At 54.8% G+C, this 18,262-nt stretch overlaps 1 protein-coding gene and 1 long non-coding RNA gene across 5 annotated transcripts in view; one reads left to right on the forward strand and one right to left on the reverse strand.

Moving 5' to 3' along the window:
* Dennd4b (DENN domain containing 4B) lies at positions 1 to 16,778 on the forward strand. Of its 4 annotated transcripts, none has more exons than XM_028890813.2 (28): positions 1 to 453; positions 2,346 to 2,685; positions 3,191 to 3,443; positions 3,681 to 3,750; positions 3,946 to 4,115; positions 4,189 to 4,433; positions 5,415 to 5,481; positions 5,574 to 5,632; positions 5,789 to 5,933; positions 6,195 to 6,370; positions 6,508 to 6,608; positions 7,147 to 7,362; positions 7,807 to 7,952; positions 8,240 to 8,379; positions 8,463 to 8,589; positions 9,493 to 9,699; positions 9,996 to 10,124; positions 11,008 to 11,185; positions 11,802 to 11,969; positions 12,652 to 13,040; positions 13,193 to 13,315; positions 13,496 to 13,665; positions 13,752 to 13,893; positions 14,085 to 14,321; positions 15,262 to 15,388; positions 15,480 to 15,645; positions 15,729 to 15,793; positions 15,886 to 16,778. In XM_028890813.2, exons 2-28 carry the CDS (start codon positions 2,369 to 2,371, stop codon positions 16,029 to 16,031), a joined length of 4,479 nt encoding a protein of 1,492 aa, XP_028746646.1. In that variant the 5' UTR covers positions 1 to 453; positions 2,346 to 2,368; the 3' UTR covers positions 16,032 to 16,778. The 4 variants fall into 4 exon arrangements, with proteins under 4 accessions (XP_028746646.1, XP_037062745.1, XP_028746645.1 ...); XM_028890812.2 differs by lacking the exon at positions 1 to 453 and adding an exon at positions 527 to 1,567; XM_037206849.1 differs by lacking the exon at positions 1 to 453 and adding an exon at positions 1,574 to 2,046.
* The window catches only part of LOC119088189, a 16,649-nt gene continuing 14,862 nt past the window's right edge, over positions 16,476 to 18,262 (reverse strand). The window contains exon 2 of the long non-coding RNA XR_005091792.1: positions 16,476 to 17,221. This is a non-coding gene — a long non-coding RNA (uncharacterized LOC119088189). The remainder of the gene's footprint in view (positions 17,222 to 18,262) is intronic.

An 18,262-nucleotide genomic window follows, 5' to 3' on the forward strand; every position in this document is an offset into this window, starting at 1 on the left:
CGGGGTGCTGGGCCGGCGCTAGCCAGGGTCACGGCCGCAGGCCCGGGTTGGTGGTGTGTGTTGGGGGGGTGGAATAGCAGCGGCGCCCGCGGCTCTTGGGTGTGTGTGTGTGTGTGTGTGTGTGGCGGGGGGGTGAGTGGAGAAAGCAGGGCGCGCGGAAGAGCGCGGGGTCCCCAGCACCGCGGGAGCCGGAGGACCGCACGGCCAGAGCTAGCGGCACGGCAGCAGTCCCCGCGTGGTGCCGCGCGCCTAGACGCTGGGACCGCCCAGATCTCTCTGCACCGTGCCCGGCGCCCTCGGCCGCCTCATCTTCCTTCAGCCTAGGCGCGAGAGGCTCCCAAGTCGAGCGCGCCATGTCCGGGGCTGGATAGCAGCCCGGCCGCCCGCCGGCCCGCCAGCCCGCCCTCCAAGCCACCCGCCAGCGGGCCGGCTGGGGAGTCCCAGGGCAGGCAGGTAGGGGCCGGCCCGGGCGGGGCAGCGGGCGGGGAAGGGCGGGCGGAGGGGCGGGCGGCACGAGGGACTGTCCCCAGCTGTTCTTCTGCGCTGCGCATCTGGTTCCGCTTCCTCCCTCCCAGGGAAGTGAAAGTGGAGGGGAGGGCGCAACCTGGAGCGAGCTAGCTGTGCCGGGCACCCTATACCCTGGAGCTCCCGCGGGCGCTCCAGCCGGGGCACCCCTCCTTCCCGCTAGGGTCACGCGGCTGCTGGCGCTGCTGCCGTCACGTTCTCGACAGTCTGTGCGCGAGCTTCTCTCGGCCCTCTGGCCCCAGGCTCAGCCACCTCCCCCGCGGCGCGCCCTCTGCCCCAGCCCCGACTTCCCGTCATCCGGCTTGTGGGTGTTGGGACCCAGTGTGGCTCCAGTGCCGTTGTTTTCCCCCAAGGGAGAAGGGACTGCATTCTATAGGACTCTCCCCTGGTTGAGAGAGGGTAGGCCTGGATGCACAAGTCGTGTTGATCCGGAGCCACCCACTTGCCTATTAGCGGGTCTCATCTAACGGCTTTTGCCTGCTGCCTTGGGGCACAGAGGGCTCCCATTGGCCTACAGTGGATGAGAAAGGGAGCTGTGTCCTGGAGTTAAATCAGGAGGCTGACGCTGACTCCTGGCTTCACCTCTCAGATGTGGCGAAGCTCGAGCTAAATTTAGCTTGAGTTGGGGCATGTGTGTCCAGGGGCCAGGTTGAGAAGAGAGAGCCCGCTTGGCTCCAGTTCTCTGAGGAAGAGTGGGAGGTTGAATAAACTGTGCATCCTGGAGACATTGCGAGTTACCTCTGCCTTGCTCAGGGTCCTCAGGGTGGGGTTGCCTTGGTCTGAGGCTGTGCTGGCACCTTCACCAGTGCTGCCCCCCTCCCGTCGCCACCACACACCCATAGGCTGACTTATGCTGAGCAAGCTGCAGCTTCCCCTTCCCGGGGCGGCCGTTTCAGGAAGTAACCTCCTTTCCCCTCTGAAGCACTCTCCCAGCCTCCAGCCCCTTGCAAGCCACCCACCAGGCTTCTTCCCACCGTCAGCACCCTGGGGCACCTCAGGACTCTTGGGGCTCCCACTCCCCAGGGTCAGGCCATGGAGGCAGGTGAGAAAACAGTTACCGATAGACTGTTGCGGGCCTGATTCTGTCTGCGTCTGGGTGGCACGGGCATGGAATGGCTGGAGCTGTCTCCCATAGTCCCTTTGTACCCAACTGCAGACACGTAAGGATTCTGGAGATGGGAGAGTCCTGGATGCTTGGCCAGATAGGTAAAGTTAAGATAGAAAAAAAAAAGATAGTTGAAGTCTGAGCAGAAGCTACATTTTGGGTTTTGCAAGCCTTTCTAGAAACCCGTGGGGTCTTCTAAAATGTAAGGGTGAGTGATTTAAGAGTGTTAGCTGTGTCAGAACGGTTCTTGTGGTGTTACTACCAGAGCAGGAAGGCCAGAGACCTGTAAAAAGGCTAAGATTGGTATGATGTGGTAGCCCGAGTGAATGATACCATTGCAGGCCTTTATAGAAAATACTGTGTTCTCTGAGATGTAATTGTAGGGAGTGAAGAGGGGCAAGCCTTTGAAGGAATAGGTGAGTAATATGTCAGATGTGTGCTGTAGCGTGGAGTCTGGGTGCTTTGGGAAGAGAGGGCTGATATCACTAAGAAGAAGAAGGGACCTAGTGGTCTCTAAGGAGCTGTGGTGGGATGTGAGAGTGTGATGATGTCATAGGTGGGAGAGTACAGGATTGGCTGATCATTTATCCTTTCCTTAGAAGAACTAGGAAGAGGAAAGAAGGGAGGGGGGGGGTCCATGGGAACACTAGCCTCTGGTTGCCGTGGGAACACTTAGCCTCTCTTGCTTCATCTTTTTCTCAATTGACCATTCCAGATGCCGTGAGTGAAGGGGGGGCCATGGCAGAGGAGCGACCGCCTCGGTTGGTGGATTACTTCGTGGTAGCTGGGCTTGCGGGAAATGGGGCACCTATACCTGAGGAGACCTGGGTTCCTGAACCTACTGGGCCCCTGCGCCCTCCCCGGCCCGCTGAACCTATTACAGATGTGGCTGTCATCGCTAGAGCACTGGGCGAGGAGGTGCCCCAGGGCTACACGTGCATCCAGACTTCTGCTGGTGGCCACCCCTTGGAGCTCAGTGCTGGGCTCCTGGGTGGAACTCAACCCGTCATCTGCTACCGCAGGGGGCGTGACAAGCCCCCCCTCGTTGAGCTGGGGTGGGTGCCCCTATCCATGCTGGCACTAGGGGAAGCTGGGAGGGACTTTGGCGTGAGCTAAGAAGAGCTAGGGATATGGGTTGAGAGGAGGAATACGGGGAACAGTGGCAGGATGGGCTGGAGGTCAGAGGGGGAGGGGCTTACTAGCTAGTGAACGTTTCTTCATCTGCAAAGTGAAAGCAGTGTCTCCTCCTCGCTGGCTGGTTCAGAATATCAGATAGGGTAAACCATGTGAGGAACTCAGCAGAGAGGCTTTCAGTTCTTAGTGCTTACCTGACCACTGGGGAGGGCATGGCTCCAAGGGATGCTTCCTGACCGAGAGGTAGAGTCGAGGCAGAAGAAGGCAAGGATCTTAGAGGACAGAGCTCGAAGCAGGAAGTGGTGGGCTCTATCTACGACCAGGCTTTGACAAGGCTGAGGGAGAACATGGCTGGTCTAGGAGGCCGGGTGTGCAGAGCCGGTCTCTCCATCCTGACCTCTCGATGTCTCTGCCCTCTGTGCCAAGGGTGTTATATGAAGGGAAGGAACGACGCAAACCTGGCTTCCAAGTGCTTGACACGACACCGTACAGCCACTCAGCCAACCTGGCCCCTCCAGGCCCTGGGCACCCCCGCACCTACCTCATGTACCGGCGGGCAGCAGAGGGGGCAGGCTTGCATGCTCTGGGCATCACTGACCTTTGCCTGATCCTGCCCAGCAAGGGTGAGGGCACTCCTCACACTTACTGCCGGCTGCCCCGAAACCTCAACCCTGGCATGGTGAGTGGTGCTGTGGTATTGAGAGCCAAAACCTGGGCCATGAGTGTAAGGGAACAGAGGGTCTTTGGGGACCACGGCCTCTGACACCAGGGCCAGATCAGAGGTGGCTTGGCTGGGTGAACTGGAATTAGGGTAGCTCTGAAGACAATGAACAACCGAAGGGTGGTAGAGAGCAGATGGACCCCAGAAACCTTTGCTAGTGACGTGTCTGCTTATCTCTTGTCATTTCCGGGGCAGTGGGGTCCAGCAGTGTACCTGTGCTACAAGGTGGGCCTGGCCAAGGCCAACACGCTGGTGTATGAGGCAGGTGAGTGCCTTCCTTGTCCTTCCTATCCTTGGGCCCTCCATTCCTCTGCTGGGTGCCTCTTGGTTTGGTAACTTCGGCGATCCCAGGACTTACTTCCCCTTGCCATCTAGCCCCTTCTCTGGGATCCCCTAATTTCTTGACCTGGAATCGAATGGACCTCTTCACTCTAATGGGCGCTTTTCTGCTGGGTCATAGAGCTGCTGGGCCGCTACCCCGAGGAAGACAATGAGGCGTTCCCTCTGCCCGAGTCAGTGCCGGTCTTCTGCCTGCCCATGGGAGCCACGATCGAGTGCTGGCCTGCCCAGACCAAGTACCCGGTGCCCGTCTTCTCCACCTTTGTGCTCACGGGTGCTGCGGGTGATAAGGTGGGTTATGTGGAGTGTGGTAAGGGGCCCACGCAATGCAGAGCCCGTCTGATTATCCCTATACCTCTGCCAGGTGTATGGTGCCGCCTTGCAGTTCTACGAAGCGTTCCCGAGGGCCAGGCTGTCAGAGAGGCAGGCACGGGCACTGGGCCTGCTGAGCGCCGTGGAACGGGGCCGGGCACTGGGGGGCCGAGCCGTGCGCAGCCGGCGAGCCATTGCGGTGCTGTCGCGCTGGCCGGCCTTCCCCGCCTTCAGAGCCTTCCTCACCTTCCTTTACCGCTACTCCGTCTCAGGCCCCCATCGGCTGCCCTTGGAAGTGTGAGCACGGCTCTCCCGACACTGGGGAGTTATGAGGCATTAGAGGGGATAAATGGGAGGCATGAGAATGGAGTTGGGGCGGGGGGATGATGCTGAGCACCCAGCGGACAAGACTGTAGTGTGGTTATATAGTGTGTTCATTTTAAGCTCCTGGCTAGAGGTAAGTGGAGCCAAGAATCTAGCCTGCGGGCTGGAGAGATGGCTCAGAGGTTAAGAGCACTGGCTGTTCTTGCAGAGGTCCCGAGTCCAATTCCCAGCAACCACATGGTGGCTCACAACCATCTGTGATGAGATCTGACACCCTTTTCTGGCATGCAGACAGAACACTGTGTACAAAATAAATAAATCTTAAAAAAAAAAAAAAAAAAAAAAGAATCTAGCCTACACTTGTTAGTTGTCAGGTCTTGGCTAGGTCTGTGTCTGCCCAGCACAGATCAGTGTCTTATTTTTATTTATTTGTTTGTTTATTTATTTACTTATGAGACAGGCTACTATATAGCCCTAGCTGGCCTGGAACTCTCTTCATAGACCAGGCTGGTCTCAGAGTCACAGAGTTTTTTTTTTTCTTTTTTAAAAATAGGGTTTCTCTGTGTTGCTTTGGAGCCTTTCCTGGAACTCACTCTCTAGCCCAGGCTGGCCTCGAACTCACAGAGATCTGCCTGCCTCTGCCTCCCAAGTGCTGGGATTAAAGGCGTGCGCCACCACGCTCAGTTTATTTATTTATTTTTTTATTTATTCGTTTTAGAGAAGTTCTCATGGTAGCCGTGGCTGGCCTGGAACTCACTGTGTCAGATGAGGGGATTCAGGCACGGGGATCTCCTCTCTAATGTGTATAAGATCCATGTATAACGCTGACCCACGTCAAGGGGGCGGGCTCAGGGGGGAATGGGGTTTTCGAGGCTAGGATAGAGAGAGAGTGTGTGGAGGGCCAGGACAGGGATGGACTGAAGAGTCGGCCTCACCTCTCTCCTCTCTTCCTAGGCACATCTCCCACTTCGTTCACAACGTCCCGTTCCCTTCCCCGCAGAGACCCCGCATCCTAGTGCAGGTGAGAGGTGAGCCTCGGGCTGGCCTGGGAGAAAGGAGAGGAGGTGGCAGGGGCTGGCCAGGAGCATCCTGACCTGTGGCTCTTTTCCCCAGATGTCCCCCTACGACAACCTGCTCCTCTGTCAACCTGTCTCCTCACCCCTGCCCCTCAGGTATGCGCCTAAATGGGGAGTGGGGCCTCTGATGACCTGGGGCACAATAGGGGGCATGAGTCAGAGCAGTACCGCTGTTGAGACCTTTGCAGCCTGGCCTAGGTGCTGTCCGTGTCGGGCTCCCTGGCGACCCTCTCCTCCTCTCGCGTCCCACAGTGGTGCTAGCTTCCTGCAGCTGCTGCAGAACCTGGGCCCCGAACTGGCTATCACCTTGCTGCTGGCCGTGCTCACGGAGCACAAGCTGCTGGTGCACTCGCTGCGGCCAGATCTGCTCACCAGTGTCTGCGAGGCCCTGGTCTCAGTGAGTACCACCTCATCTAGGCTACTTCTCCAGGAGGGCTGCCTGTTCTGGGGCCCCTCCATCCAGAACTGGACTCTTCCTCCTTTCCCTCCCTTGGGGGAAGAGGGTCTCCAGCCTCTCGGCCTGGGTGTAGTTGTCAGAGACAGGGTTTTCCTTCAAGATTAGCTCCAGCAGTTTCCGGGCCTCGCCTCCCCAAGGCCAGGCCCCTGTGCTCACTGGCTCTCACTGGCTTTCACTGGCTCTCACTCCCTGGCGCTCTAGATGATCTTCCCGCTACACTGGCAGTGCCCCTACATTCCGCTGTGCCCGCTGGTGCTGGCGGATGTGCTGAGTGCCCCCGTGCCCTTCATCGTGGGGATCCACTCCAGTTATTTCGATCTGCACGACCCGCCTGCTGATGTCATCTGTGTGGATCTTGACACCAACACACTCTTCCAGTACGAGGCGAAGTATCACTGGGGGCCTGGGAGGGGAGCAGGCTGGGGCCGGTGTGGGGGTTTCTTGGTGACTCGAAGGGGGGTTTAGGCTCGCAGAGAAGCCCCAGCATCCTTCCTCCTTCTGTTCTCTCTCTTAGAACGGAGGAGAAGAAGCCCCTCTCTGCTAGGACCCTGCCCAGCAGACCATACAAGCTTCTGCTAGCCACGCTGACAAATCTGTACCAGCAGCTGGACCAGAGTGAGAAGCCTGGGTGGGCTTGGGAGGCCGGACGCTGTGGTTGGCTTCAAATCTTCAGTTTGAGGGGAGGGTCCAGGGGGCAATAGATCTTCTCTGAAGTGGTTAGAGGGTTTGGATTTGGTGGGCGTGAAATGAAGCTAGAGGCAGGGGTAGGGGAGCAGCCTTCCTGAGCCCATCAAGGAAGCTGAGCCCGCCGGGCGGTGGTGGCACAGGCCTCTAATCCCAGCACTCGGGAGGCAGAGGCAGGCGGATCTCTGTGAGTTCGAGGCCAGCCTGGTCTACAGAGCGAGATCCAAGACAGCTAGAGCTGTTACACAGAGGAAAGAAACCCTGTATGGGGGGGGTGGGGGGGGGGAAGGGGGGAGTTGAACCTGTCACTGGAGAGGCTTGAAACTGGTGCCCAACCGTAAGTTTTCAGTGATTCCTGGTGCAAGATCTGTCAGAGGCTGCTTTTGGGGATGGAGACGTTTGTATGAAAAACAGGGTGGGGCAAGCCCGGTGGATGCTAACCTTGACTCTCAGACGTATTGATTCCCAGCTTACACTGGACCAGAAGAGGAGGCCTCCCTGGAATTCCTGCTGACAGACTATGAGGCAGTGTGTGGCCGCCGGACGCGCCTGGAGCGGGAAGTCCAGGGAGCCTTCCTGCGCTTCATGGCTTGTCTGCTCAAAGGCTACCGGGACTTCCTGCGCCCTCTCACCAAGGCCCCCTCTGAGGGGTCTCGAGATGTTGACAACCTTTTCTACCTTCAGGGTAAATAAAGAGAGTCGGTCTTTGTAAACGGTTTTGAGGGGGGGCACAGTTAGGGGGCTGGGCTCCATGAGGAAAGTGGGAGTGGAAGATTGCTTATTCCTCCTCTTTTCTGGTCTTGGAGGCAATTAGGGTATACAGGTGAATGTGTCCCGCTAGTTGGGAGCCCTTGGCCTAAGGTGAACGTAGTCATCCCGGTGGTGAGCAGCACTCAGGGGTACAGGTCTGTTGCAGGACCTGCCCTTGGAGAATTCCCAGTCTGCAGCGGTAGATATAAACAGATAAGGAAGGGACTCTGGGGAACTGGGGTGTTGGAGAGCCAAAGTGCTCTGTGGGAGAGGTGTGACTAAATGGTGAGAGCGAAGAGCTGGCTGCAGGCAGGAGAGGGCTGTGGTAGCTAGAGAACCGTGGTGACCCCTTCAGACCCACTCTCCGCCCCCCCCTCAGGTTTCCTCAAGTCCCGGGAGCGCTCCAGCCACAAGCTGTATTCTCAGCTGTTGCACACACAGATGTTCTCACAGTTCATCGAGGAATGCTCTTTCGGCTCTGCCCGGCATGCTGCCCTTGAGTTCTTTGACTCTTGTGTCGATAAGGTATCGAGCATTGTCCACTGAGTTCCCCCTGCTTGCCTCTGTTATCCCCAGGCCACGGTTAACCGTGCATCTCAGCTGTGACTGTGGTGGACTACTGGAGTGAGACAAGGCACAGCCTGGGAAGCCATACATGGCCGGCTTCATTTGCTTTTACTACCCTTTCAGTCTTGACTCTCCTCCCCATGGATCCCCGGGACTCCTTCCCCGTGAATGTATTTTCCTGGGAGAGGCCATCTTCTGGGGACCCTGGCTCTGAGAACTCTTCCTCTTTTACCTTCCTGTTCCAGGTCCACCCGGAGCAGGAGAAGCCTGAGCCAACACCCCTGGTGGAGCTGGAGGAGCTATCAGGAAGTGAGCTCACCGTCTTCATCACACCCCCAGAGGAGCCCCCAGTACCGGAAGGCAGTGAATCTACTCCCCAGTACTGGTAAGAGTCTTTTCCTTTCACCGGTCCCGAGGCCCACGCTCGCCCCTGTGCTAACTGCCCCCCTGTTGCCGCTGTCTCTCCAGTTATGATGGGTTTCCAGAGCTAAGAGCTGAGCTATTTGAGTCTCCCCAGGAACAGCGGGGAGCCCTGCCTGTGCCGGGCCCATCCCGTAGTGCCCCCAGCAGCCCTGCGCCTCGGCGTACCAAACAGGTAACTAGCAGTGGCCCCCATGAGGAGCCTGGCACAGTGGGTATTGCTTCATGGTCGGATGAGGGTACTAATGGTGTTTACCTCGTAAAGCTGCTGCGAGGTTTACATAAGCTTGGTACAGAAAAAAACCCAACAAAACAAACCAACAAACAAAACCCCACACTGTACAGCCAGGCATAGTGTTGCATGCCTTTGATTTCAGCACTTGGGAAGCAGAGGAAAGCAGATCTCTGAGTTCGAGGCCAGCCTGGCCTATAGAGTGAGTTTCAGGACAGCCAGAGCTCTATAGTGAGACCCTGTCTCAAACAAACAACAGCAAAACGTTAGCTTTTGTTACCTTTGTCATTTACCATCCTCCTCTTCAGGAGGAGCTGGCTACATCTTCCAAGGTGCCCACTCATGCTCCAGGGCCAGGCTACTCTACCCTACTGAGGCTCCCAGGAGGGTTGTAGCTTAGGCAATGCCTCAGGCCTCTTACATCCTTAGAACACAGACCCTGTCTCAGGAAAGTGTTGCTTCTCACACTGCTCCTACACTCAGGAGGTTGAGGCAAGATCTGGTCCAGCCTAGGCTATAGGACAAGACACTATCTCAGAAAAATATCAAAATAAAGAAAAAGATCTGGGGGGGCTAGAGAGATGGCTCAGCGGTTAAGAGTACTGGTTGCTCTTCCAGAGGACCCAGGTTCAATTCCCAGCACCCACATGGCAGCTTGAAACTGTAACTCCTGTTTCAGAGGATCTGATACCCTCACACAGACACACATGCAGGCAAAACACCAACACACATAAAATACAAGTAAATAAAAGATACATGAATTTAAAAAAAAAAAAAAGAAAAAGAAAAAGATCTGTTCTGGCCTTGGCATCATATTTACCTTGGTGTGTCCCTTGCCCCACCTAGGAGATGAAGGTTGCCCAGCGAATGGCACAGAAGTCAGCCACTGTGCCTGAGCTGTGGGCCCGGTGCCTACTAGGTCACTGCTATGGACTGTGGTTCCTGTGCCTGCCTGCCTATGTGCGGTCGGCACCCTCCCGGGTTCGAGCACTTCATACAGCCTACCATGTGTTGCGTGAGATGGAGAGCAGCAAGGTGGTGCTCCCTGATGAGGTAGGCACTCCTCACTACCTGTGTGTTCATGCCTACTCCTAATCCCAGCAAGGATGTGCAACTCTAGGGACCACGAGAGGGAAACTGGGTGGATGGGCAGCCCTGAGTGGAGTAGCTGCTCCATCAACCCTCAGAGGGCATGAGCACACGCGGGGCCAAGAAGGGGAGACCGCAGGGCATCGAGAGCAGCAGGAAGGAGCTGCCAGGGGAATTGGAGGCTGGAAGAGGGTCCTTGCTGAGGCTTGGGGATTTGGGTTGGAGGACGTCTCTTACAGCCTGTACCTCTCTGGGCCTAGGTGTGTTACCGGGTGTTGATGCAGCTCTGTTCACACTACGGGCAGCCCGTGCTGTCCGTGAGAGTCATGCTAGACATGCGGCGGGCAGGCATCGTGCCCAACACCATCACCTACGGTTACTACAACAAGGTACTTAATTGGGGGCAGGAGGTAGGATGCAGTCTGTGCTGGGGCCTGTTGGGGGAGAGTGCTGTCCTTGGACAGCTGCGGCTGTCCCCATTCCTTGGTCCTGTGGTCCTTGTCATCTTTTGTGCCTCTGTGTTGCCTTTGTGCAGACAGAAGGTTTTTTGTTTGTTTTTCATTTTTTTTTTTTTCAGACTTAGATACCTTGATTCTTATTTACAACAACCGTAAACTCCATGTCGGACACTGTCCCAGATACATTACACATTTTAAATCATTTTATCTCCACAGTGCCCCTGGGCATAGTGGTTCATCCCTGTATTATAGGAATTGAGATTGCAGATAATTCTTAACTTGCCCCAGTCCCATGGCAAACAAGTTAGGGAGTCAGAATATAGGCAAAATTATATCCAGAATTCAGCCTCTTAACCACAATACTAAACTGTCTCCTCTTTTTCAGATAAGGAAACTAAGTAGTTAAGCAGTTGAGATTATTTCTCCAAAGCCATTCAGTTTATAAATAGAGTATAAATAGCTGGGCATGATGATGCAGAACTTTAATCCCAGTACTAAGGAAGCAGAGGCAAGGAGCATCTCTGTGAGTTCAAGGCCATGCAGGTCTACAGAGTGAGTTCCAGGCTAGCCAGGGCTACATAGTGAGACCCTCGATAGACAGACAAACAGACATAGACAGACAGACAGACAGATGACTAGTAGAAGCTAGATATACTTTTCTCCGTTACTACTAATAATGCCTCTTTGGTGCTCCTGTTTCTGGGTGAGCTATTGGCTAGGTCGTCCTAGCCAGCATGTTTGGAGAAGGAAGTAGCCCCTGGGGTTCCGGACAGGAGGTGGTAAGGCATCACTAGGTGGGCACTGTGATTGACAGGCTGTGCTGGAAAGCAAATGGCCATCTGGTACACCGGGTGGACGCCTACGCTGGGCCAAGCTCCGGAATGTTGTCTTGGGGGCTGCTCAGTTCCGCCAGCCCTTGAAGGACAGACGGCAGCAGCAGCAGCGGCAGCAGCAGGTGGCCGTGCATCCAGAGTCGGGCAGCTCCCAGACAGGTGGGTAGGGACTGGCTCTGAGAGAGCTGGGGTGCCAGACGTGATGGTGCACACCTGCAGTCCTAGGGCTTGGGAAGCCAAGACGGGATGACTGATTGTTGCAAAGTCAAGGCTACCTTGTGCTGCATAGTGAGTTCCAGGCCAGATTGGAACATATAGTGAGAATTTGTATCAATAGGAAAAAAAAAAATGGAATGGGGGGGGGGTTGGGGGAATGGCACAAGCCTTTGATGCCAGCACTCATGAGGCAGAGGCGTGCCTGAGGCAGAGGCGTGCAGGGGTGGGGGTGGGGGTGGGGGACAGATCTCTGTTGTTCCGGGCCAGCCTGGTTTACAGAGTGAGTTCCAGGACAGCCAGGGCTACACAGAGGAACTCTATCTCCAAAAACAACAACAACAACAAAAAAGACAGGGCTGGATGAGGTAGTTAGGTTCTGATGGGGAGAGGACCCAGAAAACTAGGCATGGCAGGCCTTTCTGTGTGTGGACACACTGCTTTTGTTTGGTAGCAGAGGTATAAAGTTCTACCTGGGAGAAACTGCAAAACCCAGGTTCACCCGGGGGGTGGAGTGGGGGGGGCGTTTCAGTCTGGGACTAAATTCTTGTGCTTTCTACAGAGCCCTGTCTGGAGCGCCCCTCCCCGACCCGCCCTCTTCAGCGCCAGACTACTTGGGCAGGGCGAAGTCTGCGGGATCCATCGTCACCCACCGGGCGCCTGGTCAAGAGTGGCAGCCTAGGCAGTGCCCGGGGGGTACAGCCCACTGTGGAGGCTGGTGTGGCTCACAGTGAGTACACTTCTCTGACCTTCCTTCTCCCTCCCACTGAGCCTTCCTAACAACTTTTCAGCGAGAGGGGAAGACTAGGGCGGTGATTAGGGTAGCTCCATGAAATGGTTAGTGGTCCTGCAGGCTCTTGAGGCAATCTTTTTTTTTTTTTAAGATTTATTTATTTATTATGTATACAGAGGAGGGCGCCAGATCTCATTACAGATGGTTGTGAGCCACCATGTGGTTGCTGGGAATTGAACTCAGGACCTCTGGAAGATCAGATGATGCTCTTAACATCTGAGCCATCTCTCCAGCCCCTCTTGAGGCAATCTTGCCTAAATGTTATAGTGAGTTGTGATGCTAGAATTTGTTGGTTGATACAGTTTCTCATTCCAAAAATTTTACTGTACGTGTATGGGTGTTTTGCCTGCATGTATATCAGTGTATCACCTGTATCCCTGGTGCTCATGGAGGCCAGAAGAGGGTGTCAGATCCCCCGGAACTGGAGTTACACATGGTTGTGAGCTGCCATGTGGGTGCCGGGAGTTAAACCCTTAGGAAGAGCAGCCAGTGCTCCTAACTACTGAGCCACCTTTCCAGCCGCTGATGCTGGAGTTTTGGCTACAGGAATTGTGTTTGCTTGGGAAAAGAGCAGCTGGGAGAGTGCAGGGCTCCATCTCGCTTCTCTTTTGACCTGCAGTGATAGAGGCCTTGGGGGTCCTCGAACCCCGCGGATCACCGGTGCCTTGGCAGGATGGAAGTCTCTCAGACCTGAGTCTGACAGGGGAAGAACTGGCACCCGGAGGAAGCCCGGGGGGCTCCGGCTCAGCCCTGAGTGCCCAGTCCACCGAGACCCTAGAAGGGCTAAGTGGGCGGGGCCCCAAAACTAGTGGCTGTCAGGAGGAAGTGGGCACCCCCAGAAAAGGACTGGGTGCCCGCCTCCAACAGCTTCTCACCCCTTCCCGCCGCTCCTCTGCCTCCCGCATCCCCCCACCCGAGTTACCCCCTGACATGCCTCCTGCGGCCCGCCGAAGTCCCATGGATAGCCTTCTGTGGCCCCGAGAGCGCCCTGGATCCACTGCTTCCGAGGTAGCCAATGCGAGAAGAGATACTTGACTCTCAGGAGGGGAGGGGGCGCTGACTGGGAGAATGCCCTAAAGGTGACCGGGAGGGACTGAAACCAGCCTTCTAAGTGAGAGGAACAAAGGACTAGCTGACTCTACTTTCTCCTCTAACGGCAGAGTTCCGCTTCTCTGGGCAGTGAGTTGGATCTGTCGGAGTCTTCTCTCAGCAGCTTAAGTCTACGCCGTTCCTCAGAGCGCCTCAGCGACGCCCCTGGACCTTCCCAACCACCTTCCCTGGAAGTGAGCATACCCTGTCCACACCATTGGGCTCGTATCCCCTCCTGGAAAGGCAGGGGGAGGGGAGGAGGCGGAAGGGAGGCCTGGCTGGGTTTGAGAGGTGGAAGGGGCAGGGAAGGGCATGGGGTGCGGGGGGCCCTGGAACTAAATACGGCTCGTTTCCTGGGGTCTCCTTGCCTGCAGATTCTGCTGTCTAGCTGCTCCTTGTGTCGGGCCTGTGATTCCCTGGTGTATGACGAGGAGATCATGGCTGGCTGGGCGCCTGACGACTCGAACCTCAATACGACTTGCCCCTTCTGCGCCTCCCCCTTTGTGCCCCTGCTCAGTGTCCAGACCCTTGACTCCCGACCCAGGTGCCCAAGGCAGGAGAAGGGCTGCGGGAGGGACGGGGGGGGGGATGGCGCCCCAAGAGCTGACCCCTCCTGCTGTCCCCCTGCAGTGCCTCTAGCCCGAAGTCTGCCTTTGCTGGTGCCAGTGGCAGCAAAGATGACCCTGTCCCGGGGGGGCCTGGCCCTGTGCTCAGTGACCGGAGGCTCTGCCTTGCCCTGGATGAACCCCAGCTCTGCAATGGGCATATGGGGGTAAGGGCTGGGCGATGAGGAAGTGGGAGTGTGTTGTCTGTTGAGGGGAGGTCCAGGGGTGGCAGGTAGATGGGCACTGAGGACCAGGGGCATGCGAGAGGCGTTTGGACTTGCTGAGTGACTGGGAGGCGAGCCTCTGGTTGTGGCCTTTAGAGCGGATGTTCTGACTGTTCTTCTCCGCATGCCAACAGAGTGCTTCCCGGAGAGTTGAGACCGGGGCATGGGCGTACCTGAGCCCTCTGGTGCTGCGGAAAGAGCTAGAGTCTCTGGTAGAGAATGAGGGCAGCGAGGTGTTGGCTTTGCCCGAGTTGCCCGCTGCCCACCCCATCATCTTCTGGAACCTCCTGTGGTATTTCCAACGGCTACGCCTGCCTAGCATTCTACCAGGCTTGGTGTTGGCCTCCTATGATGGGCACGCCCCCAGCCAGGTCAGTGCCCTGATGTGGTCCTTGCCTCCTGAATGCTTCCCTCCTCACCTCTCAGTTCTTTGTCTCCTCGTCCTCTCTGTCCTTGGCAGTGTAGAAAAGACATTTTTTTTCCAGGCAGGTTTGCCACTCTGACCCTCCTCCATTTCATCATCTGTCAAGTGGCATAAGCAGTAACCTAATAGGATAGTGGAGGCAGAAGTTTCTGTCCCACAAGCCATTCCCAAGTAACTGGCATGGGGATTTAACATTAATTATAAATGCTGGGCCGATAGCTCAGGCTTGTTACTAACTATCACAACTTAAATTAACCCATTTCTATTAATATATTGCCACATGGCTTGTGGATTTACCTGCCTTCCAGCATGTCTTGTCCCCTCTGTGTTTCCTGGTGATTCCTCTGTCTCCACCCTTCTTCCTAGAATTCTCCTAGCCTGGCTCTCTCTCCCAGTCTCTCCTGCCCAGCTATAGGCCAGTCAGCTCCTTATTAACCAATGAGAGTAATACATATTTACAGTGTGCAGATTGTTCCACAGCAGGATAGGAACTTGATGCAGTGACTAGGACCTAAAAAATGGTTAATGTTTTCCTGTTTATTCCACCAAGACTTACTGCATACATTTTAGGGTCCAGGTGCTAGGTATGTAACAACAGAAAACAAAGTCCTTATTTATAAGAACTGGGAGATAAGAATTTCTGGAACCTTGGGACATGGTGGCTCTAGTCTTTAATCCCAACCCTTGGGAGGAGGCATTCGGGTAGATCTCTGTGAGTTCCAGGCCTGCCTAGTCTACATAGTGAGACCCTGTCCCAGATACCAATAACAGCAAGAAGAAGTTCTTTGCCTTTCTCTTTTATTATGTCCTGTCATGTTTCTCTGTTTCATTGTCTGTCTGTCTTTTTCTCGTCCTCTGCTTCTCATTCTGAATTTTTCTTCTCTCAGCCCTCCCAGGGACCATCTCCTTGGCTAACCCCTGATCCAGCCTCTGTGCATGTGCGTCTGCTCTGGGATGTCCTGACCCCTGATCCCAACAGCTGCCCGCCTCTCTATGTGCTCTGGAGGGTCCACAGTGAGTTGGTACTTGATCTAGGAGTGAGAGGGGTAGGCTTCTCACCTAGAGAGTTTGGTGATCCTGGTAACCCTTCCTTCCTTTTCTCCAGGCCAGACCCCACAGAGAGTAGTCTGGCCCGGCCCGGTACCGCCAGGTCTCAGCTTGGCATTACTGGAATCAGTGCTGCGCCACGTCGGACTCAACGAGGTTCATAAAGCTGTTGGGCTCCTGCTGGAAACTCTAGGACCCCCTCCCACAGGCCTGCACCTGCAGAGGTATGATGTTCTCACTCAGGTGGCCCTTGACCTGACCTTGGCACCTCTCTCTCCTCTTTGACACTCCTCTACGTTCACTACAGGGGAATCTACCGTGAGATCCTATTCTTGACAATGGCTGCTCTGGGCAAGGACCATGTGGACATAGGTAAGGGTACAAGGAGATGCTGAAGAGATGAGGGAGGTGGGACCAGACACGAGAAGAGGTCCTAATGCATCAATTTCCATCCTCTACCCTAGTGGCTTTCGACAAGAAGTACAAGTCTGCCTTTAACAAGCTGGCCAGCAGCATGGGCAAGGAGGAACTGAGGCAGCGGCGCGCACAGATGCCTACTCCCAAGGCCATTGACTGCCGAAAATGTTTTGGAGCACCTCTGGAATGCTAGGGACCGTTAAGCTCCCCTCTCCCACCTTGGGTGGAGAGGTGATGGCGAGTGGATTCTAGACATAGCTTGACTCCCTGTTCCCTTCATAGAGGAATTGGAAATAGGCTGTTCAGCCGTAGGCTCCAGGTGGAAATAGCAGGAAGAGGGACTCGCTGTTACCAGAAGTCACGATTCCCCTATCTCCAACCTGCCCAATTTGTTCATGCTGATGTTGGGGAAAGCTGCGGAAGTCGCCACAGCTCCATCCTTTCTCCATCCTATTCCAGGGACTCCTGTCCAGGGTATCCTCAGATCTGCAGTGCCCTGGTAGACTTAGAAGTTTTTGTTTTAAAAAACAACTGGAAAGATTTAGTGCTCCCGAGCCTTTGCCCTGAATGGAAGGGAGGGGTTTTATTCCCCGCCTCTCTTCCCTGACATTGCTGAAGGAGCTAGCCCAAGGCAATCTTAGTGTTGTATTTTATTTAGTTATTTATTCCGAGGCCACAGCTCCTATACTTAGGAGATTCTCAAGGAGCGTAAGAAAGAAGGGAATTGGGTTTGTAGCTCCTTGAGAGCCGTGCACTGGGATGCAGAAGAGTCCCAGGCTTCCCTGGGGAAGAACTTGTGCCTCTTCTAGTCCCGATCCTTCTTGTCCACTCCACCTTGGGGAATGCCTCTCCCATCCATGGCCTTGACCTGTGCAATAAGGATTGTTCTCTGCAAAGTTTTGTTGGATGTAAATATAGTAAAAGCTGCTTCTGTCTTTTTCCCCTCTGCCTCCTGTTCTCTGGATTTGGGGTGATACCTTACTTTTCCTGGCTGCATATTCACTTGGCTGCCCTTTCCATCCTCTGTAACCATCAGGTACATCCTAGCCACTTGGTATAGAGGGAGTCGTCAGGGCAGAAGGGCGAATCCAATGCTGGCTATGGTGGTGCCAGTCTGCGTGGAACTTCCGGCCCTCCCACACAATCACCCCCTTGTCCCTCATCCGTACCCCACACAAAGGCTCCATTCTCTGGGGGCCCTGAGCTCATCTTTGCCTTATTTCCTCTCCTCCTGTCCCATCCCTGACCCCAGCTTCTCCTGTACCTTCACAAAGATGATAGCTCTCCTCACTCGTCGCCATTGCTCTTGTATATCAGAAGCCCTGGCTATCATCCCAGCTCTCCTTAGGTGCTCTAGCTCCAGACAGTGCTCCTCACTGTGATCTAAATTTGGAGGCAGCCATAGGAAGAAAGAAGCAAGAAGTAACAGTCTTGCTGTGTGGATGCCAGGGAGATTGGGCATCATTTTTCTTTTTTAGATTATTTTATGTGTATATATGGTGTGCGTGTGTGTCTGTGTGTGTCTCAGAGTATATATGTGCACCACATGCATGCAGTATCCACAGAGGCCAGAAGAGGGTGTTGGATATTCAGGAACTAGAGTCACCTTGTGGATGCTAGGAACAGAACCCAGATCCTCTGCAAGAGAAGCAAGTGCTTTTAACTGCTGAGCTATGTCTCTCCAGTCTTCAACTCCTTTTATATACAGTGTGTGTGTGTGTGTGTGTGTGTGTACACCACATACGCAGGTGCCCACAGCAGCCAGAACAGGGGGTTGGATCCCTTGGAGCAGGCAGTGGAGCACTAGCTGCCTGATGTGGGTGCTGGGAACTGAACCTGAGCTGTGAAAGATCAGTAAGCACTCTTAACTGCTGAGCTAGCTAGCTAGCTCCCCAGGCATCATTTTTCTAATCTCAGGCCCATCTGGAATTTTCTCTCTTTTTCCTGTATAATGAAATAAACACAGGAAACAACTCCTAGCAGAGCCGCAAAAACCAATTACCAAAGGGAATCAGCTAACAAACAAATGCCTTGGGGAAGAGAAGGTCAGGGGTTTTCATGAAGGACATGCTTTACATAAAATGTTAGTGAAAATTCCTAGGAGGTGGTGATCAGTGGATGAAAAGAATGCAGGTTAGGTGTAGTGGCATACCCTTTTAATCACAGCATGCTGGTAAGAGGCAGGTGACCTGTGAGTTCTGTGCCAGCCTGGTCTATATTGGGAGTTCCAGGATAGCTAGGGACACTTCAGTGAGACCCTGTCTTTTTTTTTTTTTTTTAAGTTTTCCTTTTAATTATTAGGACCTGAAGCCAAGAACCCTTCCCATTCAATCCTGAGGATGCTTTTCCAGTATCCTAAAGGAGTAAAGAAGGGAATAAGGAGTTTCAGAAATTTTGTCTTGCCAGGAGGTGGTGAGCACGCCT

Source organism: Peromyscus leucopus, chromosome 6 (assembly GCF_004664715.2).
Source record: "Peromyscus leucopus breed LL Stock chromosome 6, UCI_PerLeu_2.1, whole genome shotgun sequence".
Lineage (NCBI taxonomy): Eukaryota > Metazoa > Chordata > Mammalia > Rodentia > Cricetidae > Peromyscus > Peromyscus leucopus.